The sequence below is a fragment of the Lagenorhynchus albirostris genome, chromosome 5, assembly GCF_949774975.1.
Source record: "Lagenorhynchus albirostris chromosome 5, mLagAlb1.1, whole genome shotgun sequence".
In the NCBI taxonomy this organism is placed as follows: Eukaryota; Metazoa; Chordata; class Mammalia; order Artiodactyla; family Delphinidae; genus Lagenorhynchus; species Lagenorhynchus albirostris.
The window spans coordinates 10,864,007-10,886,611 of record NC_083099.1 but is presented as its reverse complement, the minus strand read 5'-3'; the positions used below and the strand labels follow the sequence as shown (position 1 = coordinate 10,886,611).

At 50.5% G+C, this 22,605-nt stretch overlaps 1 protein-coding gene across 1 annotated transcript in view; it reads right to left on the bottom strand.

The window, feature by feature from the left end:
• RFTN1 (raftlin, lipid raft linker 1) overlaps positions 1-22,605 on the bottom strand; it is a 205,404-nt gene that overhangs the window by 45,862 nt on the left and 136,937 nt on the right. The window contains exons 5-6 of the mRNA XM_060149554.1: positions 17,643-17,991; positions 8,569-8,772 (exon numbers count right to left, since the gene is read on the bottom strand). Coding sequence (XP_060005537.1) covers positions 8,569-8,772; positions 17,643-17,991 — 553 coding nt within the window. The remainder of the gene's footprint in view (positions 1-8,568; positions 8,773-17,642; positions 17,992-22,605) is intronic.

The window sequence follows — 22,605 nt, the reverse complement described above, 5'->3', positions numbered from 1 at the left end:
CCCGCAAGCCACAACCACTGAGCCCGCATGCCACAACTACTGAAGCCCGCGTGCCTAGAGCCCATGCTCCACAGCAAGAGAAGCCACCGCAATGAGAAGCCGTGCACCACAACGAAGAGTAGCCCCTGCTCGCCGCAACTAGAGAAAGCCCATGCGCAGCAACGAAGACCCAACGTGGCCATAAATAAATAAATAAATAAAAAGCTTCCAGGGCTGAAGGGAATTTTAACTGCACGACCTTTCCAGAGAACAACTTAACAATGTCTCAAAAGACTGAAACACAAAAGTCCATCCTCTTTGACTCAGAAACTCTACCTCCTCAGTCTATTCTGAGCACCCTGGCACCCATTATGTGCCAGGTACTCTTGTGATCACTGGTGACAAATGAAGACCCCGCCCCCATGGAGCCTCCCCTGCCCTGCAGGGGGAGAAAACATAATGTCCCAGGGTATAAATGCTATGAGAATATAAAGTGGGCTGGGGCGGGGCGGGGTGTTGCATGGAGGTAGAGGCGATGGCACGGCTGTTTCTGAAAGAAGTGCTCAGGGTAGTTCCCCCCACTTTGAGTAGAGATATGAACTAACTGCAAGCCAGGTCTGCGGGGTTTGGAGTTCAAGGTAGAGGACACAGCTTGAATAGAAACGAAGAGTGAATGAGGGGTCACCAAGGACCAGACAAGCAGCAGAATCATGAGAAGAAATTCAAGACTAAGACAATGGTGGGGAGATAAGCCAACCAGGGGCTTACCCATGTGACTCGCTTGGCCAGTGGGATCTTAGCGGGTGTGACACAAGCAGGAGCTTGCAAAGCACTGGCGTGGTTGAACTTGATCTCACATCTGTGCCACCACTTTGAGAGCACATGCCCCAGCTAGCCTGTTGGAACACAGCTGCCCCGATGGAACTTAGCCTAGATCAGCTGATCCATAGACTTGAGAGTGGGCCCAGCTGCCTCAAAGAAGTTGCTCCAGGCAACCTACACATATGAGAGAATAAATTATTACTGTTTTAAGCCAGTGAGCTCTGGAGTGGTTTGTTACACAGCACCATCCTGGCAATATCTGACTGTTACAATGCCCAATTGAAACTTAAGAAATCTGAGACCAGTGTACTTCACTTAGCCTGGGGAACATTCCTGATTATTCCAGAATGATAGGGGGGCCTGACCAGCTCAACAAACCACAGCTCTGAGGGGAATTCCTGGAGCACAGCAGCCTCATCCTGATATTCTTCCTACGGACAAGACAAAACTCCATTTTAAATAAGATCCCTGTGGGTTAATCAATACTATGCTCCATTTTTGTATTTGTTTCCTATACCGAGAGTCTGTTACCCATCAGCCTTGGCAAAAGTGCTAAGCTTGCCTCTCTCATCCGCTCTGCTAAAAAGTTTCCCCCAAGTGTTTGTTCAATGTCCTCCTAAAAGACATTTTACTAAGGTGACCGAGGAAGGACAGAACTGCTCTCTGGCTGAACCACATTTAAATATTTTGGGCTCCAGGACAAGCACGGACTATAGTCCAGCTCACTTACCAAGTTCTGGGTAACAGAGGTCCAGCTGGAGCCCCTGCCACAGTAGGGATGCCCTACGGAACCCCTTTGAATAAAGCTTTCCCAAGTCCTGACCTGGTGATGCTTGGGACCAGAAGATACTCACTGATCCTACAGTAGCCTATGATCACAGCACACATTTCTTCAAGGCTTCTACAAAAATATGCTATACCCAATTTCCAAAGTCTCTAGCTACAGATCTCCTTACTGGTAAGCCTCTAAGCCCTTTCAATGTGCCTACCACATGCTCCAAGTATTAGAGTGCTCAGCACGATATAGATAGAGTTGAGGTCCACTTGGGGAAGGAGACAGTGCAGCTCATCCAACTTTCTTTCCTACCCCCTGCCTGGCATCCCCTCCTTCGCTCCAAGTCACAAGCCTGGGAGGAGGGCTGTGTGGTCCAGGCTTGGGGGCGTGAAGCAGGAACAAGCCAGGTCCTTATTTACCATCCTCCTAACTCAGTCCTGCCTGCAGCATCTCAGCCCGCTGCTCAGCTCTTCTGAATCCAGACTGCTGATTCACCCACTTCACTACACAGCAAGTTCAGAATGGCTGTCAAAATTTGGTCATCTGTAACAGCAAAAAAGTCAATGAACCACAGCCAGCAGACAGCTGGGCCTTTAAAGAACCCCTTGTTTTGACGGCCTCATCCACCACCCGTCTCTTCATCACCTTCCTAGCTCAGCCTCGCTGTAGTGTGCTCCGAGCTGGTATAAATAGGTCTCTCTCAGAGTGCAGCGCCCCATGCAAAAAGGTTAAATCATCCTCCATCTATGGAAAACATTCCATTATCACTGCATTTTTTTATTAAAGTAAAGATGCTTCCCTACTGTGCACAGAAAGCTATTTGCCCTGGCATTGTATAAATATTTGATGCCGGTCTTTTGGCAAAAGGACACCTTAACTTTCCAAGCTTATGCTTTACAAGAAGGATGTGAGAAAAGGAGATTTGCCCTATTAGCCCAAGAGGTAAATTCTATGCGAAAACTGCTCTTCCCCTGCAGCCTCTGGGGCACGAAGACTCCATCTAGCAAGCTACCCTTCAGACTCACCCTAGGTGCTGCACCTCTCCCAAGTCCAGCGTGAAATGCACACGCCATCGACATAAGGGGTCGATGCATGTGGTCTACTAGAAAATGTTACTGTTCTCCTTTTACAGGCTAGGATGGTTTAAATGCCCACACTGGCGTCACTGGCATAACAGATGTCCTTGGCCCCCTGAAACCCCTTTTCCCCACCAGCACGGCACTCACGGCACCACCTTGGCTCCGGGAGTGGCCTGTACCAACTGCATAGCCATAATCGCCCGTGTTACAGGGACGCACAGCTGCACGCAACCAACCGGACAATGGTGTGTACAGCTCCCCCATCACCCCACAGCTAATCTGCTGACATTATCAAGAGTGGAGCAGGCCTGCTGCTTCTCTTGCTTCTGCAGCCCTCACTTCTGCTCTCGGCCTGCCTGCCTTCCTGCAGTCCCTGTTTGAAGCAGTGAATAAGTTACAGTTAGGGGCAGCCTGCAACTTCAGTGTCATTTCTCAGACCAGATGACCAGATGGGGAGGAAACGCCCTGATTCTGTGCTTGCCAGCTATGAGGCCCTCTGCCAGACACATTCATGGCTTCTCATTGAATGCCTCCCCCCGCTGCAAGTTCTGCGAGGTTATCGTTCCCTCTAAGTGGTGAGAAGATGGAAGGAAGCTATAGGCGTGAAACCATTTGTCCACATTCAAGCGCATACAAGGGCCTATCTCGACCTGAAGTGTAGTTTGTGTGACTCCAAAGCCTATGCTCTTTCAACAGGTGACAGATATTTTATTTTGCTACCACGAGGATGTGCCAGGGGCTGTGCTCCAGCCGGGGGATGAGCAGCCTAGGCGCCCAGCCTCATGGAGCAGGCGTGCTCTGACCACTAGGCCGCTCTCCCTGCCCTCGTGTTTTGTGGCGTCTCAGTGGGGTTGCAGTGAGATGGCCTTACGGCTTCTGTTTGGGGCCAAATCCGTGCAGAGGCCAAGCCTTCCTGCATGGGGCAAAGAAAGAACAAAAATATGTGTGTCAATGGATAAGCTGTATCTATCAACACAAGGGACAGCATACAGCAGCGAGAAAAAATGATCTGCAGTGACGTGTAAAAATGTGGATGAATCTAACAAGGAGAAGCCAAACAAGGGCAGACTCCACCCACATAAAGTTCACACCCCACCTGTGACGCTTCCAGTCAGGACTGTGGTCGCCCTGGGGGAGAGGCATTGCGAGGTCGTGAGTGGGACTCTGATGGGGCTGGGATTCTGTTTCTTGATCTGGCGCCGGTTACATGGGTGTGCTCGCCTTGTGAAAACCCACTGAGCTGGACCCTTAGGAGCTGTCTTGGTTTCCGTACGTGTGCTATACTGCAGGAAAAAATTTACTTAAAAGACGTGCCATGGATAGAAGAGAAAATGCATTTCATGGTGTAAGTGAAATTTACCCCTTATGTTATTCAGCGGCTCCTCTGAAATAGAAGCTACGCCTGCAACCACTAGGCCAACGTGCCTGGAGCCTGCGGTCGGACAAGGGAGTGGCCGTGAACTTCCTGCAACCTCATCCTCCCTTGCTCCCCCAGTCTGCAGGGGCCTGGTGATGCACACCCCAATACCAGCTCCCCCCAGCACTGCGCATTACTGTGCAGCATCCGGAAACCTTTATTGGTCACCTCCTGTATACAGTGCACGGTGGACAGACACTGGGACACTAAGAAGCATAGGAAGCAGGCCCTTGCCCAAGGGCCTGCAAACATGTCTGCCTAAAATATGTGTCCCTACGTGTATTTTATTTAAAATACGTACATGTTTTTTACCTATGTATTTTGCAAATACAAGGTAATCTGGTTTATGTCAGGCATCAAAAATGTGGTGTAAATACGAAATGTTATTTGGATGGACGTGAAGCTGGGGCATCAGAGAGAGTCTTCAGGAAAACCTAATCTTTAAAGAGGTAGGAAAGGAGGGACTCCTAGGTACAATGTGTCTCCTGATGTGACACAGCTCGTCAAACACAACAGCATCTGGAATGTATCCTAGACCTAAGGGCTTCATTTATCGGGGCCTTAGAACTAAATTCCAGTTTATGGGAAACAGAGGCTGGAGAAACAAGATAACATTATGAGGCCCTGGCCGGACAAATCCAGAACACAGGGCATTCTAAGAGGCTAACAGGTTTATTTCAAGCAGTCAGGGTCATGAAGAACGACTCTTCCAGGTACAGGAGCAGTAAGGACGTGGTCACCGTATGCAGTGCCTGTTGCTGGACTGGATTCTGGTTTGCGCTACTTGCTGCAAAGGACATTTCAGAAACAGTGGAAGACCTGTGAACGTGGGCTGAATAGAGATGGTGCTGCCAGAGGCGGAAGGACTGCCCGGCTAGGAGAGGGGGAGGGTGGGGCGAGGGGAGGGGGAGGGCCAGGGGGCAGGGAGAGGGAGGGGGAGGGCTAGGACAGAGCCAAGGGCAGAGCAAGGTGGGGAAAGGAGGTGGGGGGCGGCAAAGGGTAGACCAAGAGGGATGCAGAGCAAGGACGGAGCCAGGGGGACAAGGGGGGTGAGAGCAGGGCAAAGACAGCTGGTGGTGGCCAGTGATGGCAGCAGGGACTCTGCAGGCCTGGAAACCCTTGGTGGGAAAACAAGCTTCAGAAGGTGGGCAGCCAGCTCCGCCTCACCCTTACCCCAGACTCGTGGTACCCACCCGAGTCCTCAGCGGCAGCCGGCTCAGCAGAGGGTCTCCCTGCCCGGCCTTTCCCACCCTTGGGAAGCATAGATTCTGGCTTTTGTCTCACTGGCTGCAGTGTTTCCGTACGTCCATCCATCCTGCTGTCTGAGCATCCCCTGGGCTCATCCACGCTGCTGGCTGCCACCAGGTCCTGCTACTTCCCTAAGGGTGACTTTCAGCTCTCCCCTCCCCAGGGGTCCAGCGGGGGGCCTAAACCTCCTTTCAAACCTCAAACCTCTTTTCTCTCCTCGAGTCCCTTTTCCCCACCCACACTCTTCTTTCTTCCAACCACTTTCTTGCCACTTAGCAGCTGGGCACCGTGGCAATGACTTCAGTGCTCTGTGTCTCGGTCTCCACAGACGTAACGACAGTACCCACCCCACTCAGCCATGGGGATCAGAGGAGTTGCTGTGTGAGCTGCTTGGCCGAGGACCAGCACACAGGAGCCGCTAGGGGCGTGTTCCCATCATTCTGCTGCCCTTTCACCTATGCCTGAAGTTTACCAGACCCCAAGGCCACAGCCTCCCCAGCCCAGGACACCTGGGCATTCTCAGGAGGGACACCCAGGAGGCCACGAGCAGAAGCCCGACTCGAGGATGGTATAAGCCTTTCCATGTCCCGGGAGGTAAAGACTCAAAAACAGAAGATGGAGTCTTAACTGGATTATTCGGGCTAAACATCACCTTGCTTATGGGACAAAGTTCTCATGCATTTTATGACCCTGTGGAAAATATTCTGAAGCACAAATGTCTAGTTAAGAAGACTGATGCTTTTCCAGATGGCAAACAGCTTAAAGATGTGCTCCTAGCTCTGCCAGGTTTATTTGTAAGGACACTAATTAACCTACTAGAAATAGGTTCTTTTTATAATGATGATTAGCTTGCTTTTTTTTTTTTTTTTTTTTAATTCTGGGAAAAGAACATATGCATGTTTCCTCCCTGCCAACGGAAAGCCTGGGCTTTCCTAGAGCAGAAACACGCTAACCCAGTAAGCCCTTCTCCCAGGTCACACGCTCCCTCCTATCAGAAACGTCGGGGTGAAATCGCATTTGAATTTTGAGTGGGTTCAGATGCATTTTGTTCTGAGGATTTTGCAGCCGTCACCGGGACAGGGATGTGCAGCCATGGCAGCCCGACGTGTGGGCAGCCCTGCTGTGGAGCCGTCACAGGCTCAGCGCAGGCTGCTCGGCTGCACTTGCCAGGGAAAATTTCATGTTCTGTCTTCAAGGCAGGAAGGCTGGATTTCATGCAGCTAAAGCCAAGGGAGGATATAACAGCACTTCCAACACTCCAGTCAAATCTGAAGCAAGACTGTACACATTAGCTGTGTTTTTGGACTCAAGGTTGGAGAACGGGATTGGGGGAGGAGTGGAGGTGGTAACGGGGCCTTGGTTGCCAAAGGCAGAATGGCTAGACAGACGACGAACGGCAGCGTGAACTTTCAAGTTCAAGGTGTCCTCTCTTGGGGCTCAGCTCGCCTCTGACACGCGCAGGCAAGAGAGAAAACTTCCCCTTTGAAACCCCAGTTCTCCCAAGGTGGGGACATGACCCGTGGCTGCCTCGGTGGCTGCCATGTCCAGTGCCTCCCTACCTATCTTTAAGATGTTAGTGCAACTAACATCAGTTTCCCAGGGAGATATGCAGTCACAGGGAGGCCCTCTGGGCCCAAGAGGAGATAAAAGGAGCTGTTGTTGCCACACCCGAAGACGGGCAACGGGGTGTCCCTGCAGGAAGCAGGGGGTGGAGGGTTCCTCCCTGGCCCCCCTAATGCTAATGACGAGGGCTGTAAACATCTGGCCCTAGCACACACCCTGGTGTTGGACGGTGCATCTTCAATAGGCCGGGACGACCCCTGGCTTCCAAGAACACTGCAGGCGCCCAGGGAAAGCCTCCTGGAGCAGAGGGAGTTTACTGACCTTGCCGCCAGGGAGTGGAACTGACTCTTCCTTAGTTGTATTAATGAAAATATACTCTAGAACTGCACTGTCCAATACACTAGCTATGAGCTGCACGTGGGTATTGATATTTAAATTAATGAAAATTAAATAAAATAAAAATTAAGTTCCTCAGTCATACTTACCACATCTCCAGTGGTCAGTGGCCACCGATGGCTGGTGGCTACCATACCGGAGAGCACACATACAGAACAGCCCCGTCGACACAGCGAGTGCTACGAGACCGCCCGTCACCTTTCTTATGTCCTTCACCCATCCACAAATAGTCGTGGCCCACGATACCGTACAATGCCTGCTGCTACTATATGAACATACTAACATTAGATATTGCTACTAAGATAGGGACAAGGGACTCGCACTGTACCATGTTCTAAGGTTTTGGATGATTGCACGTATGTACGTTCAGAATTAAGACTGATGTCTCTTCCAAGGATGCTTGTTAGCATCTCAAGGGTCGCAAGTCACATAGCATCCAAACTCTGTTCCTGACGCTGCTAATTTTTAGAGAGAAAACTGCTCCACGACCAAGACGCAGGGCTGTCAGTGCCCCCTGCCACGTTTTGCTGGGATCATCGGATTTGGTGTTACTTTACGTTTCACTTACTTCGGGATCCTGCTGGCTGGCAGCCCTCAGCCTGCACACATGCTGGCAGGTTGGCCCTACTCCCCAAATTGTCTCCCGGTTTCGATGCCCCTAGCAACTCAACTTGCCTTCGTGTTAACTTGAAAACCCTTTCTTTGCCTGTGACACGTCTCCCCACTTTGGGCAAACTTTCTCTCTGCCTTAGAAAAGCTGACACCCATAGCGCTACCCATGCAGCAACCCCCCAGAGGGAATCCATTACTGGCAGGGCCACTGGGTGCCGAGAGACCCAGGAGCAGTGCGTATCCCCATGGAGCTTACAGAAACCAATTCGCTTCTCTGCAGTGAATTCCAAGATGCTGCTATGGTTGCTTCAAACTGTAACGGTGTCTACAAACAATTTGTACTTTGGGAGTGGCATGATCCTGGGGGTAATTAACAAACCCTGGGAAAACCTTTTGAAAAGGTTTTAAAAGCAACCTAGATGGAGGCCACCACATCATCAATGAAACAGAATTGCTCCCCCTTCTCTGTCATGTTAGAATAGACCTGGCTGACTCCTGCAGGGGTCGGCAGAACATGGCTGGTGAGCTTTACGGAAGATTCCTCTAGATGTGTTCATCAGAAATCAGACGCAGCATGCGGACCCGCCACAGAGCTTTCTGAATAGGGCAGGCTCTGAGGAAGAGGAAGCAGCAGAGTTCAGAAGGGCCCCCCGAGGGGTAGGCTGTGCCTTCCCTACCGTGGACCAAGCCGAGGGAGAAGACCGAGTTCACCAGGACGCCGCCCTTCCGGAAGTGGTCGCTCATGTGCTCCAGCCAATTGGCATCCAAACTGCTCACCGTCTGGCCATTCCTGGAGACCCGGAGGGGAATGGTGACCGGATAGTATTGCCGGCACTTCTGATGGCCCTTCGGTTTGTTGAAAAGGGCGAAAATCTCCATTTCTGTTGGGATTTGTAAAGAGAGTAGGGAGAGAAGAGGTCAGATGGGGACATACTGCCTCACTGGGCCTGACGGGATCTCTCAGGAGCCTGAAGAAGCGATATCAAAGGCCAAAGTTCTGTTAGGCTGCACTGTTACCTAATAATAAAACCTGATTCCGGAGACTTCCCTGGTGGTCCAGTGGTTAAGACTCCGTGCATCCACTGCAGGGGGCGCGGGTTTGACCCCTGGCTGGGGAACTAAGATCCCACGTGCCACGTGGTGCGGCCAAAAAGAATTTCTTTTAATTAAAAAAACAAACAAACAAAAAACCCCCAATTCTAAGCAGTAAGTTAGGGTGCCTTAAAAGTGACATGGACCTCAAAGGTTGAGTCCTAAGGTGACCGCCAACAAAAAAGTGGCACTTGTCATCTGCCTGTACAAGGATGAGGTCACTAGCCACTGCAGCCACCGACCTCAACACACCCTGAAAGGCGTTCAGCGTGGAGATCAGGAAGGAGGCCCTCTGTACTCTGAGAAAAACTGGCAGAGCAAGCCCTTAGATAGTCAGATATTTTCAGGAGAAGACACTATGAGCCCAATTCTTGCATCTCCTCGTATCTAGAAAAGCACTAAAATCATTAACAGTGACACCTGCTCTCGTGACTAGCAGCCAGCCTCTGCCAACATGTGTGCTCCACTGCAGGTCCCCCTTCACTAAAATCATGTCCAACACTGACCTTCTCCCCACCTCTCTGGAGCAGTTTCTCAGAACTATCTGAAACGCTGTCTCCCAGGCTACAGTCCTCATTTTGCCCCCAATAAAACGCACTAGCAACTCTCATGTTGTGCATTTTTTAGTCGACAGGACTTAGGTTTTGAATCTGGCATATAGCTGTTAGCTGGGATTCATTTGTACGGTTAGGTGTTTGAGAGAAGGACACAGTAGACATTTCCAGAAATTCATACAAAGGTGTGTTTTAGAAGAAAAAGCAGACAGATTTTGGGGTGAGAGCTGGTCTTAAAAAAAAAAAAGTAAGTGCACAGAGAAACATAAAGACAAAAATACTGCTGTAATTCCTGGAACTTTGTACATCCCTGAACGGACTATTTATAAACCGCAGTGGTGTTTCCTGGGGCCAGACCCATAATACTTAATCAAGTCCATCAAAAATACATCATTGATATGTAAAAATAAATACATTCCAGTAAATGCAGGTTCCTGCCTGGAGTGGTAGGTCGCTCAAACAGCCAGGCAGGCCCTGAGAGTGAGGCTCTGCTTCCCGTGCCTTCATTTATATATAGCTCAGTTCTTTAAAAATCAATACTCACTACACCCGGCAGCTGACCCTCGCCTCCTGCGACACACGGTGCTGGCCGTGAGCGAGCAGTGTCAGCCTCCGGAAGCAAATACCTGGAATTTCAATCGAAGTCTGGAGGTCTATTTTTGCGTTACTCATTTAGTCAAGCAATCAGAGTCCACCCAGTTTAAAAAGCTTTGCTTACATAGGCTAGTCAGGAATATGCTTTGGTTTCCAAAAATATCTATTTGGATAATAAGAAAGTCCCCACCCTTCTTCCGAAGAAATATTTTAAAGGTCATAAACAATGGTTAACATCAGCAAAAAGGACAAAGGACATTCCACGCTCCTTGCAGGAGATACCTCGCCTAGACTCACATTCTGGGACGCTGCAGCCCATATTTCGGTATTTCACAATTTTTCCAGGATCCGAGTACATTACTTTTTAAAATGGACTCACTCTGCTTTATCTAAATAAGTGCACTTAAACAGGAAACTCTGCTTCACGACCATAAGGGAAAACACTACCGTTTGCCGTAAACAGGAGTGAAAGATGAGGCACGTTCACACCAAGAATGTCCATCCACGTAGCACCTCAAATTATCTCACAGGGCGACTGTATTCTGGGACAAAGGAAGGCTTTCCACAGCCCCAAATGAGCAAGCACCAGCAGAGACCTCTGGGGAGCATTGCTGGGCCACAGACTTCGTCGTCAGCAACGGTGAAGCCGACAGGGAGGCCTTTTCAAGCTATCCATGGGGTAGAGCCAGTTAGGAAGGAGGGGTCCCCATCTTCACAAACGGCCACCTGGATCTTCAACAACCACCGCTGGCCTGTTCATCATCTCCAGCCCAAATTACCTTTCTGGGTCCGCTTACCTGACTCAGGAAGCCATCTACAATCCAGCCAGTAAGTGCTTTCGCAGGAGAAATTAGGTCTTGGTATATGGAGCTAGCAATCCCCAGACTATTTCGTGACTTTCAGATACACACTTTAGGAATGGGGTCATGCAGACAGCACAGAAGGTTTGTAAAGGAGGGAAATCAAGCAATGGATTAGAGCTGGGGGGTGGGGGTGGGACAGGAAGTGATTGGGTGTTTTCCAGTCCAAGGTGCCAGTGGTTCAAATAAGACCTGCAGCTACTAAAGGCAAAAGAGGGTAAGTCATGCTTTAGCGAGTCCTTGACTGCATTTCAATTGCTTCAAAATCAGACCCTGTAAGCTTTTGGGTGCAAGTCGTTCATTTGGGAAGTAATCCCAGGAAACAGAGCGAGAGAGCAGGGACGAGAAACAGAGAAGAGCTGAAAGCCAAGGAAGGCTGCATTGATGAGCGGGTTACTGTCACGGCACCTGGGGACCTGACACACCATATACGCACACCCCATATTGCTCTATGAGGGGCAAGGAAGCCGGGCATTTGTCCTCAGGGATGGAGGCCACTCCTGAGGTGTTCATTCCCTGGGACATCTGCCCAGGCAGAGGCTAGGAAAGCTGTCCTCAGGTGACCCCAAGGTGGGCCAGAGCACCAGTCCCCATGGTCTGCTACAGTCAAGCACAAATGCATACGAATTATCAACAAAGAGAAAAAGAAATCACAGCCTCTGCACGGGAGGATGAGTGGGGAACTGAGAAGTGGCCCAAGTCCAAAACAACAGGACAACACTTGATCACACAGAAGGATCCCCAGTCACATGGCAAGACAAAACCACAACTTTCCCACACGCATGATGAAACAGAACAAGGGAAGGCAGAAGGAGAAGAAGCATGCTTGGGGGCGGGGCAGGGCAGGGGGAGACAGAGCGGGGAGACAAAGGTGGATGGTGGGGTGCCGACAGCGCCCCCTGCCTTCCGTCTGGATCCTCCCCAGGGAGGAGGACCAAAGCCAGAGCCAGAAATAAATTTTTCAGGAAGGAAAAGGAAAGGCTGTTGGAATCGAGAGCCTCCAAAGCATGAGCAGCAATGAAATATTGGAAGAAACCTGCTTCCAGATGCCCAAGCCTTCAGTAAACTCCTCTGTCCCGCTGCCTCCTTGGCCACAATCGTCTTTCTACTCACATGGAAACCAGCCAAGAAAAACTGTCCCCAAACGATGCCCTTTGATGTTTTAATATTCTGACTCTCCAATACATATCCTCACAGGAGCAGTCACCAGGGATTCCAAAAAGACGACCAAATTTGTTTACATTTTCTTAGCTGCTCTGTGACTCTGCCATGACCCCAGCTGGAAGATTTTTCCAGACATGGGACAGAAAGTCCCAAAGGAGGGGGAAGGCATTGTTTCTGAGAATGGCCGCAGGACTGGCCTGGCAGGGCACCCAAGGAGCTTCGAGACTGTTCTGTCTTGCACTTCTATTTCTGTCTCGTTGTCTTGCTGTGTTCCCCTGACATGGGGTGGGGGGGGGCGCGGGGGGCTTGCCTTGTGTCATTTAGATCCTTTGTGTCCAGAAAAGGTGGTAGTCCAGAAGACATGGCAGGTGCCACACCTGTGTCTGCTGGATTGACCTGAGCCAGACAAGGGCAAGGAGCTAGGTGGACAGGGGGAGGAGGGCACGTGGGCCTGGAGGCGGGGCCAGCTGGGCGCTGCCGGCCTGCCAGCCAGGTCCGCTCAGGCCTTGCCAAGCTCCTTGGGAACAAGGAGGAAGAAGGTAGACGCCCGGTTCTGAGGCAGGTGCCAGGAAGTAGGGACTTAGGCACGGGACGGAAGCCTGCAGTCTGTCTGCAGCTGCAGCCCCAGAGCGGTGGTAACTTGCAGGTAGCAGGTGGGTCCTGGCCTCCCAGGGGACCTCCAGGCTGCAGGAAAGAAAGGGTTCAGAGTCTGGCTGAAAGCATGGGGCTCCCAGGGCCAGAGTGGGAGAAGGAGGCTGGCAAGTTGGAAGGCACAAGTGGGCATCAGACTTGGCCTGGGAGCCGGGCTGGGTGGGACCTCGGGTCTGCTGAGGTCACGGCAGGGGAGCTAAGGTGAAAGGTGTCATTGCGAAGGCGAGGCTGTGGCTGTCTCTGGGGGAAGAGAGGGCAGAAGGGCCTCAGATGCAGATCCCTGCATCTGGGAGGAGGCTGCTTCAGGCACCTCTGGGCCTGGGGGAGGCCTGCTTGCCAGGCCAAGCGTGGGACCCGCTGTCTGCACAGCAATCCACGGGGCCCACTTGTAAGGATGTCAGCGGCCCACAGGACGGGAACGTATTAATGAGGGCCACCACCACCGCCATCATCTCACATGACCCCAGCCTCCACGGGGGAACGGTGTCCCTTCTATGCCCAGAAGCCTTAAGTGGATCCCCAGAATCACAAGCTGGTAAGTGGCAAAGCCAAGACTCTTCCAAACCCCCAATGCTGGGCTGTGTTCCAAATCTAACACGAGGCTAATTTCATCGGCGCATGGAAAGCGGGGGCTGACAATGACGATGTGCCTGTGGGGGGCGGGGGCGGGCAGGGAGGTGTTCAATAGCTATTTGTTAATGGACTGAGTGAAAGGCCAGGAAGATGGTGGCAGATTGGGGGTGGGGGACAGAACCACAGGGTAGAACTATTCTGGGGGCTCCAGGACGGGAGGACAAGGGCAGGCTCAGGGGGCATCCCCCCAGAAGAAGCTGCCTGCCAAGGAGGCCTGCTGAATAGAATCCCCCTCCAGAGAAGGTCACTGCAATCCCCGGCTCGGGTTCCTGGCTGCATCTGTAGGCATTTTAAGTGAGCAGGTGCAGGTAGGAAGGGTAACTCTTGGAAGATTTTGCATTATTATTTCGGTGCCAGTGAGAACAGCTGACTTTGCGTGAACCTGTGTGGCCTCCTTGTTTCTCCTGCTCAAGTTTCAGCGACAGAGACAAGATGGGAATGCTGGAGGCCAGGAGAGAAGCGCCAGGGGTCCGTCCTGCGACACCTCCCTAACCTTGCCGTGCACTGGCCTGTCTGCGGGGAATGAAGGAAGCTGCCCCCCAGCACAGAAGTGCATGGAGAACGTGGCATGGGAACGCGGACCTGTCCTTCCCAGGTGCTCTGCATTTCACCAAGAGGCTGGGGCAAGCTAGATGTGAGAAGGGAAGCAGCTTGCAGCAAGGCTCAGGTGATGTCTGCACGGCCTGACCTCAAACCTACAGAAAATCCCCTAGGACGAGCAGGAAGAAACCCAGGTGGGCATGGGGAGCAGAACCCCTGGACCAGAGCGGTCCCTGCAGCCCGTGGGGAGGGGGAGGGGCGGCCTGCCCTGTTTCCAGATGAGAGCTCCCTGGCAGCCTCTGCCGCACCAGCTCCCCCAGGCTCCTATAAAGGAAACAAATTAAAGGAGGAAAGGGAGGGGGAAGGAGGGAGGCTCCCTCTGGATTTTTTTTTAATTGTCTTGCTGTGATTGCCTATTTAAGCCCACCTGGCAGAGAGAGGAGTAAAAACACTTCACCCTCCTTAGGGGGCCCTGAGAGAAAGGGAGGTGAAAGCTGAGTGAGCAGCGGGGAGGGGGCATTGGGGACGGGGTGGGTGATGGTGCATGGACTTCCCAGGGAAGGAAAGACTTCCCCGGAAAACGATTAGGAGAGAAGCTGGGGTCAATTGAGGGCTATGAATAGGGACAGGGTCCCTGGACAGCCGGCCGGCCTTCTGGGAGGCTGAAACTATGGTTGCTCAACTAACGCTCAGACTAGGAGATAACATTTAACTCTATGAGGGCACGCAGGCGACTGTCCTTATCTGTGATACGGGGGTAGTAATAGCATCTTCTGTCACAAAGCTGTTGTGAAGCCTAGTCAAGACACACAGGGAGAGCTCAGAACAGTTCACTCAGAGGGCTGTCACCATGACGACTGTCCATCCCCTGCAAGGCCACGCCTGTGCACTCGTAACCCCTGTGTGTTCACTGACTGATGGAAACGACCCAAAGATTCATTCATTCCACCAAAAGAGAAATAAAGGGTAACAGTGAGACCTGTGGCCTCCTGCGCAGAGAGATCAGTGCCAGGCTCATGAGCAGACAACGGACACACACAGCTGCCTACCAAGCAAGACTGGGGGTTGGGTGGCACTATAAGCCCCTCACAGCTGGAGTTCTCATGCTCTGTTAGGCTGACCACTTCCAGACACACCCTAACCTGCTGTTCCTCAGCAGGAACTGATTTTCTCATAGAGAACAGGGACTTGAGGAAACGAGATGCATCCCAAGACACTTGGGGTATCACGGGGGGCGGGGGTGATCTCTGTGTGCCCAGCGATGGGGGGAGTGTCTGAGTGATCGAGGGAACAGTCACAGGACAGCAGGAGGGACCTGGGGCGGAGGGTCCCAGGACAAGTCTCCCCAGTGAACTCAACCCCAGGAGGCAGGAAGTCTGGAAGGAATCTTGGAGAAAAGTGGATTCTGGAACAAGGAATATCTGAAAACTCCTGAGGGGACCCTCAGTATCAAGAGCCCCCTTTCTCCAAGGCAGGGTTCTGTGCAGAGGTGGGGGCAATGGTCAGGACGACAGAGCCTGTACCCCAGTCATAAGAACCGCCACTTAGGAGTGCTTTAAATGCATCTCTCCTTTCACCTTTCTACAAGAAACTTTTTTTTTTTTTTTTTTTTTTTTACGGTACGCGGGCCTCTCACCGCTGTGGCCTCTCCCATTGTGGAGCACAGGCTCCGGACGCGCAGCCTCAGCGGCCATGGCTCACGGGCCCAGCCGCTCCGCGGCATGTGGGATCTTCCCGGACCGGGGCACGAACCCGTGTCGCCTGCATCGGCAGGCGGACTCTCAACCACTGCGCCACCAGGGAAGCCCAAGAAACTTTTTTTTTTTAATCCCTATTTTACAGGGCAAGGAGCTGAGGCACAGGAGGGTATCTTGCTCGGGAGGTGTGGTTCTTAAGCCCTCTGCTCCCTACCCTCTCTCCTGGGGCCTGTGATGCCCTGACCCCTCACCCTCCCAGGGCCTGAGATGGTACAACAGAGGGGCTCCAAGGAGGCCAGTCCTCCTTCTTGGGATTCAGCCCGACAGCCATGCAGAAATGGGGGATTCTGAAATAAGACTGGGTTGTTCCTTGGGAGGCACCCACAGGACCCAAACGTGCTCTCAGCTACTCTGTGGGAGCAGAAGTCCCCCAAACGAGCCTCCACTTCAGCACATATTTAAGAAGGATCAAGGCTTTCATGAAACAGTCCTAATCTCTCTCAGAACTGAGGCTGCTGCCAACCCCCCCTCCAAGGTCAACTTTTCAAACAAGCCCCAGAATTAACCAGCCCACAATTTTCTTTCCAGGAACTACTGACATAACAAGAAAAACTATTTCACCCTCTTCTCTGGCTGCACCGCGTGGCCTGAGGGATCTCAGTTCCCCGACCAGGGATAGAACCTGTATCCCCCTGGAGCGGAAGCGCAGAGTCTTAACCACTGGACCGCCAGGGAAGCCCCTCACCCTCTTTTCTATTCTCAAAGTATAAATAGTTCCTCGTCATCTCTAAGAGGCTAACTTCAATAATTAGTAAGTAAATAGTAACATTAACCGGCGAGATGATCCAGGAAGGCCTAAAGAGAAAGGCTTCGTAAGACCTATGGCCACCTCCTGTCAGTCTTGTCACTTGTCACCTCCCAAAGGCTAGAAGAGGCCACGCAGCTCACACGAGGGCCTGGCTCTCAGGAAATGGCTCGAGGCTAGATTTCCTGGTGAAGAAAGACGAAAGGGAATCACAGGGAAATGAAGAGAAACTTAGCTCCCTGTAGACTGAGGGCCTCAGTAAACCTTGTTCGTCTGTCTGAGTACCACACAGGAAAGACCAGGCAGAGAGCGGGCCTGGGCTCACACATCAGATCTATTTCCAGCCTGGGCAACAGATGGACTCTCTGAACCTCAGTTTACTCAGCTGTAAAATGGGCCATGATGCAAGAGCTCACCCACATCATAGGAAAAATGAAGATAGTCATAGGAAAGCTTGCTGACCCAGCGCCCGGTCCACAGGAAGTATTAATAAACGTTGGCTATCATCATCCCTGTTGTGTTGCTAGTTGAAATCCCCAACCTAAAGGGCGTGCTCCGACGGCCGTTACAATGTGATTCAGCGGAGTCGCTTACTGGTGCCCTCTCCTTGGCAGTGTTCTTTCCACGGTGCTCATCTGTCAACTATACAACTCCCTGAGATCTGGCTGTTTACAGCTGGGTGAGCTGAATCACCAGCTTCCTGCACAACTTGTCCTCAGCTGGCTTTCTTGATTTCCTTCTTCAGGCAGATATTCAAAACAAGGGGTCCAAAAGTGGAGGCTGCTTTCTGCACTGGTGCCCAGCAAAGTTCACACTTCCTGTGTTCACACGGGGTAACTCAGGGGCAGTGCAAGAGCGTGCGGGAGAAACGACCTCCCGTTCTAGAATCTACTTCACACGTGACCATCTGGAGCAACTACGAGTCAACGTCATGTGGTTCTGCCCCCCTGCCCCGCCCCCCCTTCCCCTCCACACCCCTGGAAGTCACAGCTTCAGGCAGCAGACAGGAGGCCCAGAAAACAGCTTGACAGTTTCTCCTGTTTGATGGCCCGCTCCCTCTACACTCTAGTTCCATTCGTTTTCCTAAAGTGCCAAGGGGATTACTGACAAGCCAGCAGCCTCTCTCTCAGCGGGTCAGAGTCCCAGCACTGACATACTTACTTCCCGAGAGTGGCTCTCCATGCCCTTCCAGTGGGTCCCCATCCGGTCCATCCAGAGTCTCGCTCACCCCGCATGGAGGGGATTCTGTGCCAACCCCGGCTCCCAAGGGCGAGCCGGGCTGCTGGGCGGTGGGCGCCTCCCCTCTCGGGCCCTGGCCGGGCTCTGGGCTTCTGTCCATCCCCACCGGAGCGTCGGCAGCCCCCAGGCTCTCTGTAGCCACACCCCTGCCAGGCTCCTCTGTCGCATCCCGTGCATCCGCTGGGGGGCTGCCACCTGCCGAGCGCCCAGGGCAGTGGTACTGAGGTATGACCCCGACGAATTTCAGGCCCCGACTCGCAGCCTCCTGGATCTGTGAGGCAAACAGAACGAAGGAAAACAAGTGAATGGGATGTTCTAGCAAAGGGGCAACGAAATACCTTAGGGAGGCCTTGGAGGACATTTCTGTTTGAACATGAAGTCTCTCGAGCTGGCAAAGGTTCCGTGTCTTCAAGGCAGCATCCACACCCCAACCCTGGCCCAACTGGAGACAGAGAGTGTGGGGCTTTTTTTTTTTAAACTATGGAAAAATAATGCATTTGGCTATGAAGGGCTGCGACGGCCTCTCTTTGAAACACTGTGTTAGTCCCGATGGACAATTGTTTTCTAAGAAGCTGGAAGAAGGTTCTAAAAGGATGAGCTGGAACAAAGAGTGGCTGAAAGAGGAAGTTCATTTTGGTAAGAGTTTATTTTCTTGTTATTTTTTTTTTTTCTGATGAATCACCTACTTCCTGCTCATCAGGCTACTATATAACTCAATACGTCTATATAACCATATACTAACTACCAGATGACATTTTATGACCCAAAGAGCTTCCTCTCTGAAACAATTGTTTTGGCAGAGAAGGACAGAGGTGGGGAGAATCACCACCGCGCAATAACTGACGCACGCAGCCCCGCAAGAGGGGACATCTGAGGATATCAGTCCACACCCAGCCCACGGGCATCACTTTGGGCCGACCCATGACTCTGCACCCACCATCCAGTCCAGGTAACAGGTGGCAACTTCTCACCTCCTAAGCCTCAAGATGGGGGACGGATGGCCACACTGAGCTCTGTACCCCGTGAACGCTCCCCTCCCTAAAATATACCCCAGGCAATTGAGTGTAATAGTCATAAGGGAAAAACAAACTGAAAGTAATAGCTGAATAAAATCAAGAAGAGCTGGCCAAAACTAGAAGATGGGCTTTAGGGGACTTTCTGGGCAAGAATGCTCAAGTCACTTTACAAATAAATCAGGAGGTGGAGACCTCAGAGCTCTGTGAGTCTTAGTCACCAACCCCCAAGTGAATGACCTCAGAAAATCTCGAGGCTTCTGCAGTGATCATCTCCTGTCATTTGAGAATTAGTAAGAAATACCAGCACGGAGCTACTCTCTAAAGGAGAAGCAAGCCTTGGCAGCCCTCCCCGGATGACCCACCCTAACTTAAAACAGGAGGTCATTTTAGTTCAACACTGGCCATTCTAGAAAATGGCCTGGAGCAGCTCCACGAATGTACAGCCCAGTCTTTCTGTAAGGTCTAGCCTGTGCTAGATGTAATGATAACAACAGTATTAATTGTCATCTATCACAGACCTACTATGTGTCAAGCCCTACACTATGCGCTTCATATAAATTGTTTTGCTTAACCCTTGAATGACCCTGCATGGTATCACGATCCTCATTTCAGATGAGGACACTAAGGCCCAGAGACATTAAAGTCATAAAGCAAGCTGTGGGTAGCCAGGTTCAAAGCCAGGTCTGGCTTGGGCCCAAGTTCATTCTCATAAGTACAAGGTCAAGTGGATACATGTCAAAGCATCCAGTTCTTGGATATGTATGTGCCCACACAAATGCCCATGGTTGGCTCAATTCATGCTTCAAAACTTAAAAAAAAAACTTAAATTCATCCTTTCCATCCTGAAAATTCATTTTTTACCCATTAATCTGTGGTATCTATCTACTCTTAGAAATTGTTTTGGAAAGCTTCTAAAACAACACACAGGTCACAAAAGTTTTAAAAGAAAAGACTGAGGAGATAATTATACCAAAGAGCCTTAGGTTGAGGGAAGGTAATATGTACAAAGCATAGCTCTGAGCTTCCTGGCAGCACAAGAGAAAAGAGAAATGCAAGGGATTTCACAGTCCCAAACGAAATAAGGAAAGACTCCTGGTCAAGAAGAGAGAAGCATAATGAGCTAGTAATTTGTCTGACATATAGGAGGTGATCAATAAGTATCTGTTGAATGAATGAATGAATGAATACATTACATAATGAGTGGAAATGTGTCTCCTCTCCCAGAAGAGCTCCTAGAAGGTAGGGATGGAGACCAATTGATTTTTCAGCCCTAGACTCCAACAAACATTTATTAAGTCCCTATACTGGCTCAAACCAACATCACACTTAGGTTCTGGGGGATACAAAACAGGAGTCCTGACTCTCAAAAGATTCAGCCAATTATTGTAAACAGACTTTAAGAATATTATACTAACATGGCACAATAATGCTTATATTATAATGTTATATAAAAAAATCAAGATTCTACACTTTTTAGACACAGTATGACAGCTGTATAACATTTGTGTGTAATTTTTCAAAATTTATCTAATAAGCATGCATATTACCTTTATAATTGAAAAAAGTAAATATTCCAGAAATTTCTCCTAGAGGGTGCTAAGCGCAATAATGAATATAAAGGTATAGAAAGGTATAGATTACTTCTGCCTGAAGGGGACACTGAGACATTTCTCACAGGTCAGGGCTGTAATAAACAAAATGGAGTAAGACTGCAATACAACTAGAAGACGTGAGGGGTGTGGCAGAGCTGGAATGTGCATGCCTCACCGACAACATTCAAATTCAATTTTTTCCCCAAAACATCGTGCTAAACAAATCCTATTAGGGGACCCAATCTGCGGGAGGCTTTGAAGGATGAATAGGAGTTCACCAGATGGGTGAAAAAAAGGGACAGGGCAGTGCAGGTAAAGAGATGGACGGATCATCACGGGCAAAGGCTTGATGGTGTGCAACAGCCTGAGTATTGAAGAAATTTCTAGAAACATTTCTGGAACATGACATGAGAAGCCAGGAGTGCGCAGAAATGAGGCTGGACTGGAAATCACAAGGGCCACACCATCGATGTCACAGAATACCAAGCCAACAAAGGCTCTGACTTCACCCCACAGCAACAGGTCCCTAACTTTCGCACCATAGTAACTCTTTTTTTTTTTTTTTTTTTTTGCGGTACACGGGCCTCTCACCGTTGTGGCCTCTCCCGCTGCGGGGCACAGGCTCCGGACGCACAGGCCCAGCGGCCATGGCTCACGGGCCCAGCTGCTCCACGGCATGTGGGATCCTCCCGGACCGGGACACGAACCCGTGTCCCCTGCATTGGCAGGCGGACTCTCAACCACTGCGCCACCAGGGAAGCCCCATAGTAACTCTTGAGACAGAGGAGGTGAGGGTCGAGGGTCTGAGGGCAAAGCACAAGATTTCTTTGAATGCTCATCTTTTATCTTAAACATTAATGAAAATGTGGTATCCTGCACCTAGTACTGCACAGTATCAAAACTTAAAAAGATGCTCAAGTTAAATGGTAAAGATGCTCCCCCCTCCCCATTTCAAACCTACCAGGGAAAGTGTGTCTCAAGAATATGAAACACCTTCATGCACAAATCTTTGTCTGCAGCTCTATTTACTTCCTTGGGGTGGATTCCTGGAAGTGGAATTAATGGGTCAAGGGACATCAGCTTTTCAAAGGCTTGGTACAGGCTGCCAAATTGTTTACCAGAAAGGGTGAGTAGTCTTTTTTAACTAGAAGACCCGCATTTAGATTTTATAAAGATCAGTATTTGGCTAGACCCTCGGAGCCCTGACGCCTTTGCTTTTCTACCTTATCCTAGAACGGGGACTTTCTTTTCGTTTTCGTAATGTCACTTGACTGTGTTTGTCAAACTGAATCCTGTTGTTTCTCGTTCACTCGTGTATTCATTTATTCATTCCTAACCTTCATTAAGCAAGTCTCACACACATCAGAAAGGTGGGCACTAGATGGTGTTCATCAGGGTTCATCCCTGGCCACCAGCTCTCCTCACCCCAAACTCCCCATGGGAACCTCCTCTACTCACCTGGACTTAGCCACTAGTCATATGTTAATAATTCCCAAATTTGGACTTTCCAGTCCTGACTTTCCTCTGGAGCTCAGACCTACATGACCAATGATCACAGCTGATGGGTCTACTGTGTACCTTGTCCCTCACACTGGAGTAAAGGCATCTTCTTCAGTTCTTCCCTTTCTGTAACCCTGTGTAACTGCTCACCACATCCTGCCAGATTTATCCCACGATGTCTCTGGAATCCCTCCCCCATTCTCCAGACATCTCAGATCCCTTTACTTTCAGGGGCTCATCAGCGGCTGGACACCACCATGACTTCAAGCTACACCAGGTCTTCAAGATGGTGGAATCGAATCCATACAGAAGATCAAATCCTGAATATCCAAGCCACTTTGGGTAAGGAATTCCCCACAGACTGTCACACGCATGCCCAAAGAGTTTCTCTAACATCTGTGATTAGATCATGGCAAAGCCCAGATCTGACTCTGAGTGTTTTAATGCAAACTGGTGCGCCCTCAGGACAGCGCTCTTCCACATTACACAATCCAGCCTGTGCCAAGATGCCCAGTTGGATACGAGTTTAAACTGAAATACACCCTCATCCACCTTTTCTCATGTTTGCTGCATTTAAAAACCATCCCACCCCCAACACTTAAAGGAGTAACAATTGCTGGTTTAGGCATCAAAAATTAACGTTTTCAACTGACCCAAGACTTCATTCAACTGATCTATGATGAGTAAGAACAAATTCAATGGTAACTATATTTTCCCAACCTAAAACCAGAGATCATGATGTGAAAAAGATTTATTTTTTCTTTTTGAAAACTTTAT